Here is a 12,909-nt window from a genome sequence, read left to right as displayed (position 1 = left end):
AGCAATACTGAGCTTGGGTGTTGTGGTTTCCTATGTGAACATCAATTATATCATTTTTGTTTGTCGTGTTAACACAAACACGGGTCTCTAAGCTGCTCAGTTAAGTTGATGTTTCTGTCAGTATTGGAATTTGGAATGATGGATGATACTTTCTTTTACCATCCAGAGACTAGATGCAGGAGGATATACAGAGAAATATGAACATTAAACCAGGATGCAGTAACCTTACTAGAGAGGAAGCCTCCTAGTCTGTTGCCAGAGGCTCTCAAGAGCAGTGCTGTAGGTGCTGTCTATGTGATAAAGATAGCTGTCAGCTGGATGGAACATTTTTGCTTTCGAAAAAAAGACTAATTGGTTGCTAAAAATTCTTAGGTGTTAATACTTATTTAAATCTAGCCCAAGTCTGTGCCTCTGAGACAGCGGGTTCTGTTAGGTATTTTAAGAAACGCGGGGTTGGTACCGTCCTTGGGGAAGGCTGCTGTTGAATCAGTCCTGTTCTAACAACAAACTTTTTTTTCTAATTTTAGGATACTTGTGAAAGATGGTGGATCGCTTGGCAAACAGTGAAGCAAATACTAGAAGAATAAGTATAGTGGAAAACTGCTTTGGAGCAGCTGGTCAACCTCTGACTATTCCTGGTCGTGTTCTGATCGGAGAGGGAGTACTAACAAAACTGTGTAGGAAGAAGCCCAAAGCGAGGCAGTTCTTCCTGTTCAATGACATTCTCGTTTACGGTAACATTGTCATCCAGAAGAAGAAATACAATAAACAGCACATAATCCCGCTGGAAAACGTCACTATTGATTCCATCCAGGATGAGGGAGACTTACGGAACGGGTGGCTTATCAAGACACCAACAAAGTCTTTTGCAGTTTATGCTGCCACTGCTACAGAGAAGTCTGAGTGGATGAACCACATAAATAAGTGTGTTTCTGATCTGCTTTCCAAAAGTGGGAAGACTCCTAGCAATGAACATGCAGCTGTCTGGGTACCAGACTCGGAAGCCACTGTGTGCATGCGTTGTCAGAAAGCAAAATTTACACCCGTCAACCGTCGTCACCACTGTCGCAAGTGTGGCTTTGTTGTGTGCGGGCCTTGCTCTGAAAAGAGGTTTCTTCTCCCGAGCCAGTCTTCCAAGCCTGTGCGAATTTGCGACTTCTGCTATGATCTTCTTTCTACTGGGGAGATGTCTGCTTGTCAGTCCACTAGGTCAGACTCCTACAGCCAGTCACCTAAATCATCTTTAAATGATGTATCTGATGATGATGATGATGAAGACAGTAGTGATTAAGGACCAAATGTTTTTTCCATGTGTTGCAATTTGTGTTTCAAACCATATGGAGCTGCTTATGGGGAAGTCTGTAGTGAGGTTCCTCAGAAAAATCCTGTTCTAGCCATAAAATATGCCTGAATATCTTCAATTGCGATGTGCCTCAATCTATGAATTCTCTAGACAATAGTTTTTCCACTCCTCTGCAGGGATATAGACTGTTGCAAATGTTATCAGAATATTTTCCAACTTCTTGTACTTGAGTTGTGTCTAGGTTAGACTTTTTGTGGAAGGTTGGAGAATAAAATGTACCTTCTTAATTTAACAACTCATACTTCCTAATGCTTCATAATGATATGTTGTTATGTGGGTTTTTTTCAGATATGGGGAAGAAAACTCTAAGCATGCATGGAACAGTGATGTTTTGGTTAATCCCTTAGACCATCTTGTTTTTCTAACCATGGTATATAGTAAGTTGAAATGTGACATAACTTACAAACTTAAATGTCACAAAACTTGGAAATTGTCTTGTTTTGCTCTTATTTATGACTTCCTATGCCAAGCAGTGCCTTGTACCAATTGTGCTGATTCAGGAAGAAACAAACCTATTCTGTGTCATCTGTATTTGCCTGATGCTGGTATCTGAGAGATTGTTGGTGCTATTGAAAATAACTGCTGTGTTCAAAGTGGAGCTTTGACAAGGTCATAACCGCATCCTGTGGTGGGTGATGGAGACCTGAATCACACGTCCTCACCTGTGCAGGCAGACCTGAAGACTCTGCAGATTCCCACAGGCTTCAGCGGGGTTCTCCTTGCAGGACTTGCATTGCGGGTCAGGATCTTGAGATGAGAAGCTTAGGGTGACTCTTCCTGGGGATTTATACGTATTCTTTTCAGAACAGTTTCTAAGTTTCAAATTTGGCAAATCCATACTGAAATTTTAGTTGGGTGTATAGCATTTGGATGTGATAGCATATATATATTTGGAAATAATTCCCCAAAATTACACTAAATTCTTTCCTAAAACGTTGGTGAGAGGGTTGGTGTTTGTTGTTTGTATTGGTTTTTTTTTTTTCCCCAGGAGTTTTATTGGCTTGTTTAAAAATAACCTTATGTTTTGAACAAAAAGCCTGCAAGTATCCTTATAAAATTGGGTTTCCTTTTTACACAGCTGACCTCAGGATAAATGTGAGATGCAAGTTATTTCATTCTAAATGTATACCCAGGACCAAGAAAGATATATTTAAGAACTATAATGAAATCATCAGTGCAGAAAATGTCTCTACCATAGTATTCATTTTTAATAAGCTCTTAAATACAGAAATGTCATGTTCCCATATAAATGTAAAATTTAGACTTGCAAAGACATGTTAAACCCCCAAATACTATGTTTCTATATTTTTATAATGATAGCATCAATTTTGAAGCAGAAAAATCTCTTTGAAATAGTTGTGTCAATATAGTAGCAACTGACTTGAAACAAAAAAATGCTGAACTTTTGTATCTCTAAGTGACAATTTCTGCACTGTTTGCCTTGGTTGGCCGTAATTGGGTTAAATATTTATTGAATAAACAATCAATGCTGCATATTGCACTAGTCTCCCATTCTGTATGCTGTAAATGTCAGTTGTAACTTTTTTATAAAAATTAGCAGAGCACTTCAAAGCTGTAGCCCTCCGTGAGATTTCTGGTAGCTAAAGATGCACTCTCCATTAATAGTCTGCAATACATTGCTTCAGGTGAAAATTGCGTTAATATTTTTAGCTTGGGCAATTTCTAAAAATAAGGGTTTTTCTAAAAGCACTGAAGAGTATTTGATCTACTTTGAAATAAACATAAAAAGGGGAAAATGCTTTCTGATGGAGACTAGGGACCAAGAGGATTCTGTAAAATTGCCAGATAAGCAATAAACGATTGTATATACTCAAAGACTAGCTGAAATAAGTAGTTACATGTACTTATTCCTTGAAAGATGAGGGAATGGTGACCTGCAGCAGGGGAAAACAGGCTATTCTGAGAAGGCACTTTCAGTGCTTACTTTTTGTACCTCTCTTACTCTATATTTCAGGAATGGAGACTTGTCAGATTCAGTTTTTCTACAGAATCAAAGTACAAACCTCCCTTGTACATACCTTCTAATGACTAACGATCATTTTCTTCCTGATGCAATTTTCTTCTTTCTTAAGCTGTCAAATATTAACTTGTCTCGTTAAAGAGTCCGTCCCCTTGTGTACTTTTCCCTGGGTTTCTATATGTTGTGCTTACTTTTCAGCACTTTTTAGGGGGTGGAAAGAGGGTTGCCAGGAGTTAGATCATATCCTATATTTTGCAGAATGTTCTTGTACCTACTTCAAATGTCTTTTTATCTGTGAATGAAACTTGCACTGTGCTGCACTGATCCCTGAAGCTGTAACCAAACCAATGTGTGTGCGGGGGATTTTTCATCTGAAATTGATGTATATGGTCCAAGCTTTTTGAGAAAGCATTAAAAAAAAAAAGTTTCATGGTAATACTCCTATCCCTCAGTGGTATTTGTTTAAAACTTTACAAAATGGACTTAACATCGACTTCTCTTGTACTTAAATTTGTGAAAGGGCTCGTTTCGTACTTTGTAATCTTGTTCTGTCAAATTATTTTATTTACAAATATACGGTGTAGCTTCAAGCCTATGTGTTTAATTTTATTTAACTGCGGGCCTTCAAGGGTGACAGAAAATAGGACAGCTGTTTTTATCTTGACAAGTATTTTAGCAGCAAGTTTATTCACTGTCAGGAGGGATTAATAAACTGGGAGTATGAGCAGACAGGAGGAGATTTAAGACTAAATTGGAAATAAATGCAGTTATGGATTAAGAAGCCACTTATGCATTTGAGTAACCCTTTAAAATAAGGATGACCAAGAGTGTTGCCAAGTTCAGGTTTTGTTGGACCAGTGGCAGTTAAGCCACTGGAAGAGGCTGGAGGACCCTTCATGTGCGGTGGGGTGCTGAGCAGCCCAGCCCCAGTGCTGCAGGTCTCTGCTCTGGACCCCATCGAACCACCACTGGGGATGAGACTTCTCGTGGTATCAAACTGGAGAGTAACTTAGTACTTTCCCAGTGCTTCTACACTCTTAAGATCTTAAAATAGTGATTAAATATGGTCAGTCTCTGTGTATTTTATGTACTTTTTTTGTTTGTGGTAGACTTAACCTGCTCTTTTTTGATAAGTTTTCCAAATCCAGTGGAGTGAAAGCAGCAGCAGCAGTGCCTGCAGTGTCTCTCTTGCAAGGCTCTGCAGTCAGCTTCGGCTTTGTAGAAGATGCTATACTGGAGAAATAAGTACTTATTTGCTTTAGCTGAGTTCACATTTTGCACACTCTTTGCCAGTACTTCATAGTTCGTTTGCTGGAAATATTACAGGAAAGGGAAAAGTCTCTTCTGAAGGTTTTAATTGAAGCCTACTAATTTTAGCCTCTGCACCTAAACCACCATTGTTATTTTAAGATAATATAGACTGTTTTCCTTTCAGGTTTGATGCAGCTGAACTTCCTGTACCTAAGAAGTAATCTGTGAGGGTGAAGCGCTGTTACTCACTTTAAAATAAAGTTTAACAAAGTGGGCGAGTGGATTAATTAGCATTGAGTTTGCAGTGGGGTTTTTAAGGTCTGTTGGCTAACAGGCAGATTATGAAAATGACATGCAGAAACCTTGTATTTATGTGGGGATTTCCCCCTGGGGGATACGCTTTAGCTAATCTCTTAATGCAAATGAAACAGTGGTTATCATAGTTGCTGGTTAATGTTTAAGTGGAAGCAGATTATAGATCATATTATTGTGATTTTTGTATTTTCCTGTAATTTCCCTGAACTGGTAGAAGAATGCCTATTTCTGTTAGCAGATACAGCTGGAAAAGAGTCAGAGTACTGATTCTGCTCCCCCCCCCCCCCCAGTAGCAAATTATTGTAGTAAATATTAGAAAGTGTCTTGGCTGTTTACTGCCTTTCATTTGATGAAATCTGAGCTGCTTGTTTGTGCCTGCAGCCGGTCCCTTGCCAGCGCTGGCTCCCGTGACTCATCGGGTAGTCGGCACTCTTCGCTGCGAAGAATCTCTGCTCTGTTCCCTTGCTGTGATCGAGTTTGGAGCTGCTGGGGAGTGCAGCACAGCAGCGATGGGTCTGCTGTACAGTGATAGACAGCTCTACTGTACTGCATGTATCTGAAAATATTCTTAAGCTCAATCAGGAATAAGAAATCTGAACCTCAGTCTTCAGAGTAGAAATTCATTGCTTTCTAAAGTACTTCCTAGTTGTCTGTGAAGCACTACCTGTGCTCAGGGTAAAAATCAGAATGCTTCAACTGCACTTGGACATACTTAGGATAAAAACTAACGATGTAAATTGATTGAATTGACAGTGAAATAATCTGTGAAGGAGCATGAGGCATTTCAGGGTCACTTGGTGCATCTAACTTTGTTTAGCCTGCCTAAGTGGAATAATCTTTCCATTGGGATGAAGTTTTACATTTATGAAACTTGCAGTTGCTTGTATCTAGTATTTTAAGAAACTTTGTCCCGGGTTAAGTTCTGCAAGCATAAAAAACTACCAAATAACAGCTGCAGCAAAACCTAAGGGGATGCAAATAGACCTGATTCGACCCTCCCTGTTCAGGGTCATTCTCAGTTACACAGGGGGTAACTGGATTAAATGGTAAGAGCATATCTAAAAGAAACCTTCTTTAGAAATCCTTTTACACAAGATGATACCCCCAGCCTAAGTAGTGTTCAGGCAAGAGAGCAAGAGCTCATTTTATTCAGATGTTCTGAGGCATAACGCTAATGGGCTTAAAGGACTTAAATCTTCAAGATTTCAAGATCTTCAAGAGCATCTGTTGACCTTTCCTAGGTAGTCTTTTTTGCAGATGAAAAGTAGATGTGGTCAGCTCTATTACAGGTGTGAGTGGCTTGCTAGCAATTCATTTTAGCTTCTGGCTAGACTTACTATTTAGAGTTTTCTCTCCAAAAGCTGTTGCCTGTATGCAAATTTAATTGTTGTAGTAAGAGTTAGGGTTTTGCTGGCTGCTTTTTATAGAGCCTGGTGCTGCTGTTGAGCACTTCTAACCTGTGAGCTTGTAATGGGTTTGCATAACATCAGCAGTCTCTGAGAAAGCTGTCTAGCAGCAAAGGAAGGGGACCTGCTTGGTCTGCTTGAAATAGCAGTTGGTTCCTTCTGGTACCTGTTTGCCCCAGTCCAGGTCTCTGCTGTCTCTCCAGAATGACAGCTCCAAAATGAGCCAGGACACCTGCTTTTATATATATATATATATAAATATATAGGTAGAGTAATTTCCTTCCTTCCCCACCTGGCTTGCTTCATACTTGCTTTATCAGGGTATTACCCTGCAGGATAAGACAAGTAACTAAGGGCTGAGGCTGCCTCTCCTGTCTGACAAGGATGATGTGAGCACTGTCGTGGTGTTACGATGGGTTGTGGGATGTATACATGTGCGCCAGGAATAAGGAAGACAACAGAACTAATTGCTACACTGAGAAAACGAACATGCTAGTAAATTAACATTGGAAGGAAAGAGCTGGTCTCTCAGTCTATTGAGAGCATGCAAAGTGGTGTGGAGCTTACTGCCAGGTGCAGAAGGAAAGGCAACCAGCTTCAGTGAGACTGGGCCTTAGAGGGCCTCTAGTCTGCTCTGTGGCTTTTCTTCTGAAGCTGAAGTTACTATTAAAAAAAAAAAAAAAAAAAGAAAATAAGAAAAAGAAAAAAAGAAAGACAGTCTGTAATAGGTCTGTAACAGTATTACTCATTGTGTGCATCTGACCTGACCTTTATTATATATAACCTGGCATTTTGAATAGAGGAGTCTTAAAGGTTGGAAGGACCAAGCTGGTTTTTAAACAAGAAAGTCGTATGATGTTTTTAACAGCACTGAAACAGTAGCCTATGAGAGGAGGAACACTTGAAAAAGCCCATTTTGAATACGTTTCTCTTTTTTGGCTTTTAGTGATGGATATAGCTCCTCTCATATGAGATCCCTGGAAGCAGAGGATAGTGACCCTCTGTGGGGGTACTTGCTTCCTACTGTTTGTAGTGCATGTAATGAAAAGGGTTTGTTACCTCCCTTAATGGAAGCTAAATATGGTAAGTCCAAGAAAAACTCTTCTTTTTGTAAATAAACACATTTTACTTGTTGCAGGAAATACTTGACAAGATTCAAACGAGCACAGTGCAGTTGTGCTCATGCCTAAAACAAAGCAGCTCCCATGTGCTGTGTAGTGGAAGCTGGTGGCTTCAGGCTTACAGGTGACGACAGCGCGTCTTGAGCAGGGGATGAGTACAATGCTAACAGGGTTCCTGTCACCCGTTGTTCCAAGGGACAGGAACAATTTGGGAAGGAAAAACAGTTACTACTGTCGCTGGTCAGCATGTACAAATTAATACTGAAAAGTGCCATGTGTGATCCTTAGTGGCTGCAAACGTCAGAGGCTCCTTTGCTGTAGATTTGGAGACAGGTAACTTTCTGCCACACTGTCCCAAAACCACGCATGGGGAAGGAACCATGCCTCGTCTGAAATGCCCTGTGCCTGCCTGCCCTGGAACGGGGTGCCCAGCGTGCTTGGCTGCTCTATAGCAGCTCTTCAAAAACGCTGGGAGCTCTTTTGCTGCCCAGCTGTGCCCCTGCAAAGCCCACCTGAGGGGGCCGGGTAGCTCAGAGCTGGTGAGGGGGTGTGGGGATGATCACCCCAGGGTACAGACGGGTTCGGGTGAAGCTTGCAGTTCGTTAGTCGAGCGAGTACAGAGACTGCAATCTGCTCATAGCAGCAAGCATCAGCATGTCTTGTGCGTGTCGCCTGGCTTTGGTCGGGTAGGTGGGGCTCGGCAATGAATACCTGGCACTGAAGCTGCTGCCTAAGAAGCTTTATCTGCAGTTTCTGTCTTAGATCCAGCACTCTTTGGCGGTACCTGTGTTAAGAGGCTGTTTCGGTTGTGTCAGAAGAGCGTCAGAGGTGCATGTAGTTGTCCTCCTTCTTGTGCCATCGTCAGTGCCTGGTGTACAGGTAAATCGTGCCCAAGGCCAGCTTCTGCCCCTGACGGTTTTGTGGCTGATGCTATTCATTACAGCATGTGGTGGCAACCTAAGAAAAGTTAAAAGGGAGCTTGTTGATCTACAGAATGTACATGACACGGTTGCCTGCAGTAGCAAGGGACCAACAGGGCCATGCAAGGTCCCCGCTTCTGCTCCTCTGTCCTGTGGGCTGTGAGACTATTGACGTGAGGCCAGGACTGACCTGACTCCTTGGCTGTAGAAAACTCTGTGAGCTGTTCTTTTGGTCTTGCTGTACTTGTGTAAATTGGGAGGGGAAGGAAAACGGTGCCTGTGTGCCTCCTGTGTGAAGTCACAGGGTGGCTGAGGCTGGCAGGATCTCTGGAGGTCATCTGCTCTAACCTGCTGCTCAAGCAGGGCCACCGAGAGCCGGTTTCTCAGGAACACGTCCAGGTGGCTTTTGAATGTTTCCAGGGATGGAGACTCCACAACCTCCCTGGACAACCTGTGCCAGTGCTTGGTCACCCTCACAGTGAAAACATCTTTCCTGACATTCAGAGGGAAATTCCTGTGTTTCAGTGTGTGCCCCTTGCCTCTGGTCCTGTCACTGGGCACCACTGAAAAGGGCCTGGCTCTGTCTTCTTTGCACCTTCCCTTCAGGTATTTACACACATTGATGAGGTCCCCCTTGAGCCTACTCTTCTCCAGGCTGAACATTCCCAGCTCTCTCAGCCTTTCCTCATAGGAGAGATGCTCCAGTGCCTTCATCATCCTTGTGTCCCTTCATTGGACTCTCTCCAGGATGTCCATGTCTCTCCTGTACTGGGGAGCCCAGAAGTGGACCCAGCACTCCACGTGTGGCCTCACCAGTGCTGAGCAGAGGGGAAGGATCACCTCCCTGACCTGCTGGCAGTATTTTCCCTCATGCAGCTGGGGATACTGTTAGCTTGCTTTGCTGCAAGGGCATATTTCTGCCTCATGTAAGTTGGATCATAAAGTGCTGATTTACATCTATAAACTTTTCGTAACTTGTTTATTTCAGTTTTGTTGGTCCCCCCTGTGTTGTTGTGTTCCACCCCGCCCCCCACCACCCCCCCAAAAAAAAAAAAAAAGAGAAAGCTTGAATTTTTATGGTTTTGGAAAGATGGAGGAAGAGACTCTAAAATTTGCTGGTGTTTTCTTTATTTGTACCCAGGTTTTTCACACAAGGATGTTTCCCTACCCCTGTTGCCATCCCTTTACTCTGCCATGCATTCTCACCCATACTGTGCTGCTTTGTACATGGGAGAACTGTTATCCAACCTCCTAAGTACTTTTCTGTTTTCTAGCAGAAGTGCTGACATGGGTTTGATTTGGCCTTGCCAGCATAGCACAATGATTTGATTTGCTCCAGCCTGGAGCTCATGAGACAAACGTGTTGGCGTAGCCTGCTGCATTTGGGATGGTTGCATCCCAGATGACACATGGCCCCCAGCACGTTGTGCCCCACCTGTGAATCTAAATATGACTAAAATAGCACATCTGTGGGTGTTGGTACCATGACAGCTTGTGATAGCGGGAAGAGGACTTTCCTGACCTGAATGTGTTTGTCCTTAACGCCCCAAGCAGTTTAACGCAGGCGGAGGAATATTCTGCCTGGTGTGGTAACCATAACCCTCCCGGCATGACTCTCAACGCTGCTGCGCTTCCCACCACCCAGAAGCTGGGGCGGAATGCGGTGCTCGGAGCAAGGAACCACCACGCAAACCGGGATGGGCATCTGCCTTGGTGCTGGGCGCTCCCTGCCAGCCCTGGAGAGGGAGCGTGTCCCGGTGCAGGCGTCACCCGGCTTGTGGGCAGGGAGGCCGGTGCGCAGCTGGGGGAGCAGGGACCTGCGCTTCTCCCGCTGGGCCGCAACGCCTCTGCGAGGCAACACCCCGGCTGCTGCGGAAACGGCCCCGCATCCCCGCTGAGATAAGGGTTCCTTTGTTGCTTCGCTTCGTATAAATGCCTAGACCTGCCTTCTCTAACAAGCTTGGAAAAAAAAAAGGGCAGATGAAGGAGAAGGGGAGATGAGTCACAGAGAAACAACTGGTTCAGGACAACGCGAGAGAAGCCCAGGGCAGGGTTCGGAGCCGTTGGTGTGCTCCTTTCCTCCTGGCTCCCTTTCTCCGCTGTGTGCAGCTTCCTCCTCTTGTCGATCAGAGATCTGGCAACCAGGCCCAACCTCCCATTTCTCGCAGAAGCAGCACCCTCAGCTGTCTCAAGGGGAGGGAGGACAGTGCCAGGGATCCGGGTGCAAGTCCGTCCCCCGCCCTGTACCACGCTTGTGCACCAGGAGCGCCCTCAACGCTGCTGTGGCTCCAGGAAAGTTGCACCAGGGTCCTCTTTGCGTTAGTCCTCCACTGTACAGGGTGCATGACCTGTACAATGGTGCTACCTGGGCGTTCAGAGCTGCATTTTGCGAGTATCGGGATGTGGGGAGAAGGCAGCGTGCGTACAGTTTAAAGCGAACTCCTGTTAGTGGCCAAGCAACCGGGGCTGTCTTTATGCACAGAGAAGTCAAAGCAGAATCACATTTTGCATGTAATGGCACGGGGGTAGCTGAACCAAGGTTAAATAATAAAGTAATGCTGCGTATGGGATTTTCCTCTTGTAATTTGTGTTAACTGCTTGTGCTGGGAGTTGCAGAGGCCATGGGGGGAAGGAGAGTGTTTCCCAGGCTGTGCCTGCCCTTGCTGTGCTGGCTGCTAGCGGCTGTCAGGGCTTTTTTAGCAGGTGGATGTAAGGTGCAGCTTATGCTCTGCAAAGCTCTAAATGGTCTAAATCCCTGCTGCGTCAGAGCCCGCCTGCCCCCAGACGACATCTGCTCGGCAGCGGCCGTGTCCCCGGGCCGAGCACGGGCCGTTCCCAGGGATGTGACTGGGGTCGAGTGGGGCCTGGTTCACGGTGCAGCGTGCGATGCAGCCTCCAAGGAAGCTCTTCAGTGCCTTCGGAAACCCTCCCCCAAATCTTTAAGTCCCCTGCTGCATCCAGGTTCACTCATCCCGTCGAAGACGCCGTTGGTGTCCCTCTCCCCTCGCACGCGCTACAGTCCCCTGCGCATTGGCACTGTCAATAACTCGAGCCGTGCTTAATAGATTTCCAGTGCAGGTTGTCTTAAGAGCAGTGTGGGGTAGCAGGGGCTGCGGGAGCTGCTATGGTCGCTGGTGAAGTGGGGAGCTCCCTTGTGGCTGGGCTACAGCCATTTTTGGTCCTCGACTTGTGCCAAGGCAGGGGCCGTGCAATGCCTCTGCTTTGAGGTGCTCCGCTGAGGCGAAGGCATGAATCTCCTTGCAACTGTGAGGGAGGGCGGCTCTTCCAAGCCGGGGGAGCAAGGACAGATAAGGGAATGCTTACATCTGATGTGAAAATGGAGGCTGCTTCCAAAATGGTTCACAGAGGAGCACCTGTGAAAGAAAATTGGTTGCTCTCTCCCTAGCATGCTGCAGTGGAAAGCAGGAAAGGTACGGAGGGGAAGGGAAAAGCAGCCAGTTTCTGCTGTTTGCCTATAAGCTGAGGGCAAGGAGGAAAACTTCAGTTTTTAGGTGCTGCCAGTTGCTTTTGCAACACAATTCTTAACAGAAATAATCAAAACCCTTTAAGGGACTCCTTATCCTTGTGGGCCCAACAGCAAACAGCAGTACGATGAATGTAAACATAGATGAACAATCTACTTGAAACCCGTGAATGTGAGCTCCCACCCTGATAAAATGGTTGGGGGTAAGTGACTGTCAGTTGTTACTTGTTACCTGTCCCATGGGGAAATTGTTCAGTACCTGGTGCTACCACAGCAGATGTCCAGCTATTGGTGTGACCCAGCTCTGTTACTCCACCAGAGTAAGAGGTGGAGGGACAGTCACAGTGGTCACTAACACTCGGTGGGCAGCTAAAGCTGTGCTTAAGTAGTGCGGAGTTAATTTTAGTTTTTTTCTCTGTCTCTCAAGTTTCAGCTTTTCATAGACAAGAAGCTTTAAGACTTTGTTGCCATCTTGGATTTGCTGCTTGCAGCAAAGGACTGCTCCAAATCGAGTGCCACTGCTCAGCCCCAAACACGTGCCATTCGCAGCTCTGGTTTGCTCACTCTTATAAATAAAAGTTTCCTCACATGGGTGAGAGGGGCCTATGAAGTATCTTTCCAGCTGTCCCAAAGCACTTTGCAGAGTGCGTTGGGATCATTTTGCTCAGGATGGGGACACTGATGAAGTTGTGACTTGTTGAATGTCAGGCTGAGGCTGAAGACAAACCCTCTCTGCTGTTTCCCATGTGGATGTTTTACATGAGGGACTGTGTCCCACCTTAGGTGAAATGACCCCAGCAATGGAGGAAGGAGAGTTTACCCCCCTTACCAAGAGCCACTGGCTTGCCCTGCAGAAGGTGCTCCTGGTGAGCCCTGGTGGTTTGCAGAAACGGGTGGACGTTGGCTTCTGGCTGGTTCTCGTGGGGACATCCCGTGCTGGGGCTGGCACTTGCTTTTGCAGGATCCTCAGCCAGGAAAGATGTCTCCTATTCCCCCTTTCCTCCTTCTGGTTTTAAGCCTGGGCTTTGTAGCCATGGTCTCTCTAGTGTTTGTTTTTTTTTAGTCTGA

General features: G+C 45.2%; 1 protein-coding gene across 6 annotated transcripts in view; it reads left to right on the top strand.

The window, feature by feature from the left end:
• PLEKHF2 (pleckstrin homology and FYVE domain containing 2) overlaps nt 1-3,934 on the top strand; it is a 38,241-nt gene extending 34,307 nt beyond the window's left edge. For all 6 annotated transcript variants that reach the window (XM_041122814.1, XM_030012890.1, XM_041122810.1 and 3 more), the window contains one exon: nt 528-3,934. In XM_041122814.1, the coding sequence (XP_040978748.1) occupies nt 542-1,291 (750 nt within the window). In that variant the 5' untranslated portion in view covers nt 528-541 and the 3' untranslated portion in view covers nt 1,292-3,934. The remainder of the gene's footprint in view (nt 1-527) is intronic.
• The last annotated feature ends 8,975 nt before the right edge of the window (nt 3,935-12,909 follow it).

This window comes from Aquila chrysaetos, chromosome 4 (genome assembly GCF_900496995.4).
Source record: "Aquila chrysaetos chrysaetos chromosome 4, bAquChr1.4, whole genome shotgun sequence".
Classification (NCBI taxonomy): domain Eukaryota; kingdom Metazoa; phylum Chordata; class Aves; order Accipitriformes; family Accipitridae; genus Aquila; species Aquila chrysaetos.
This window is presented reverse-complemented; position numbering and strand designations above follow the sequence as displayed.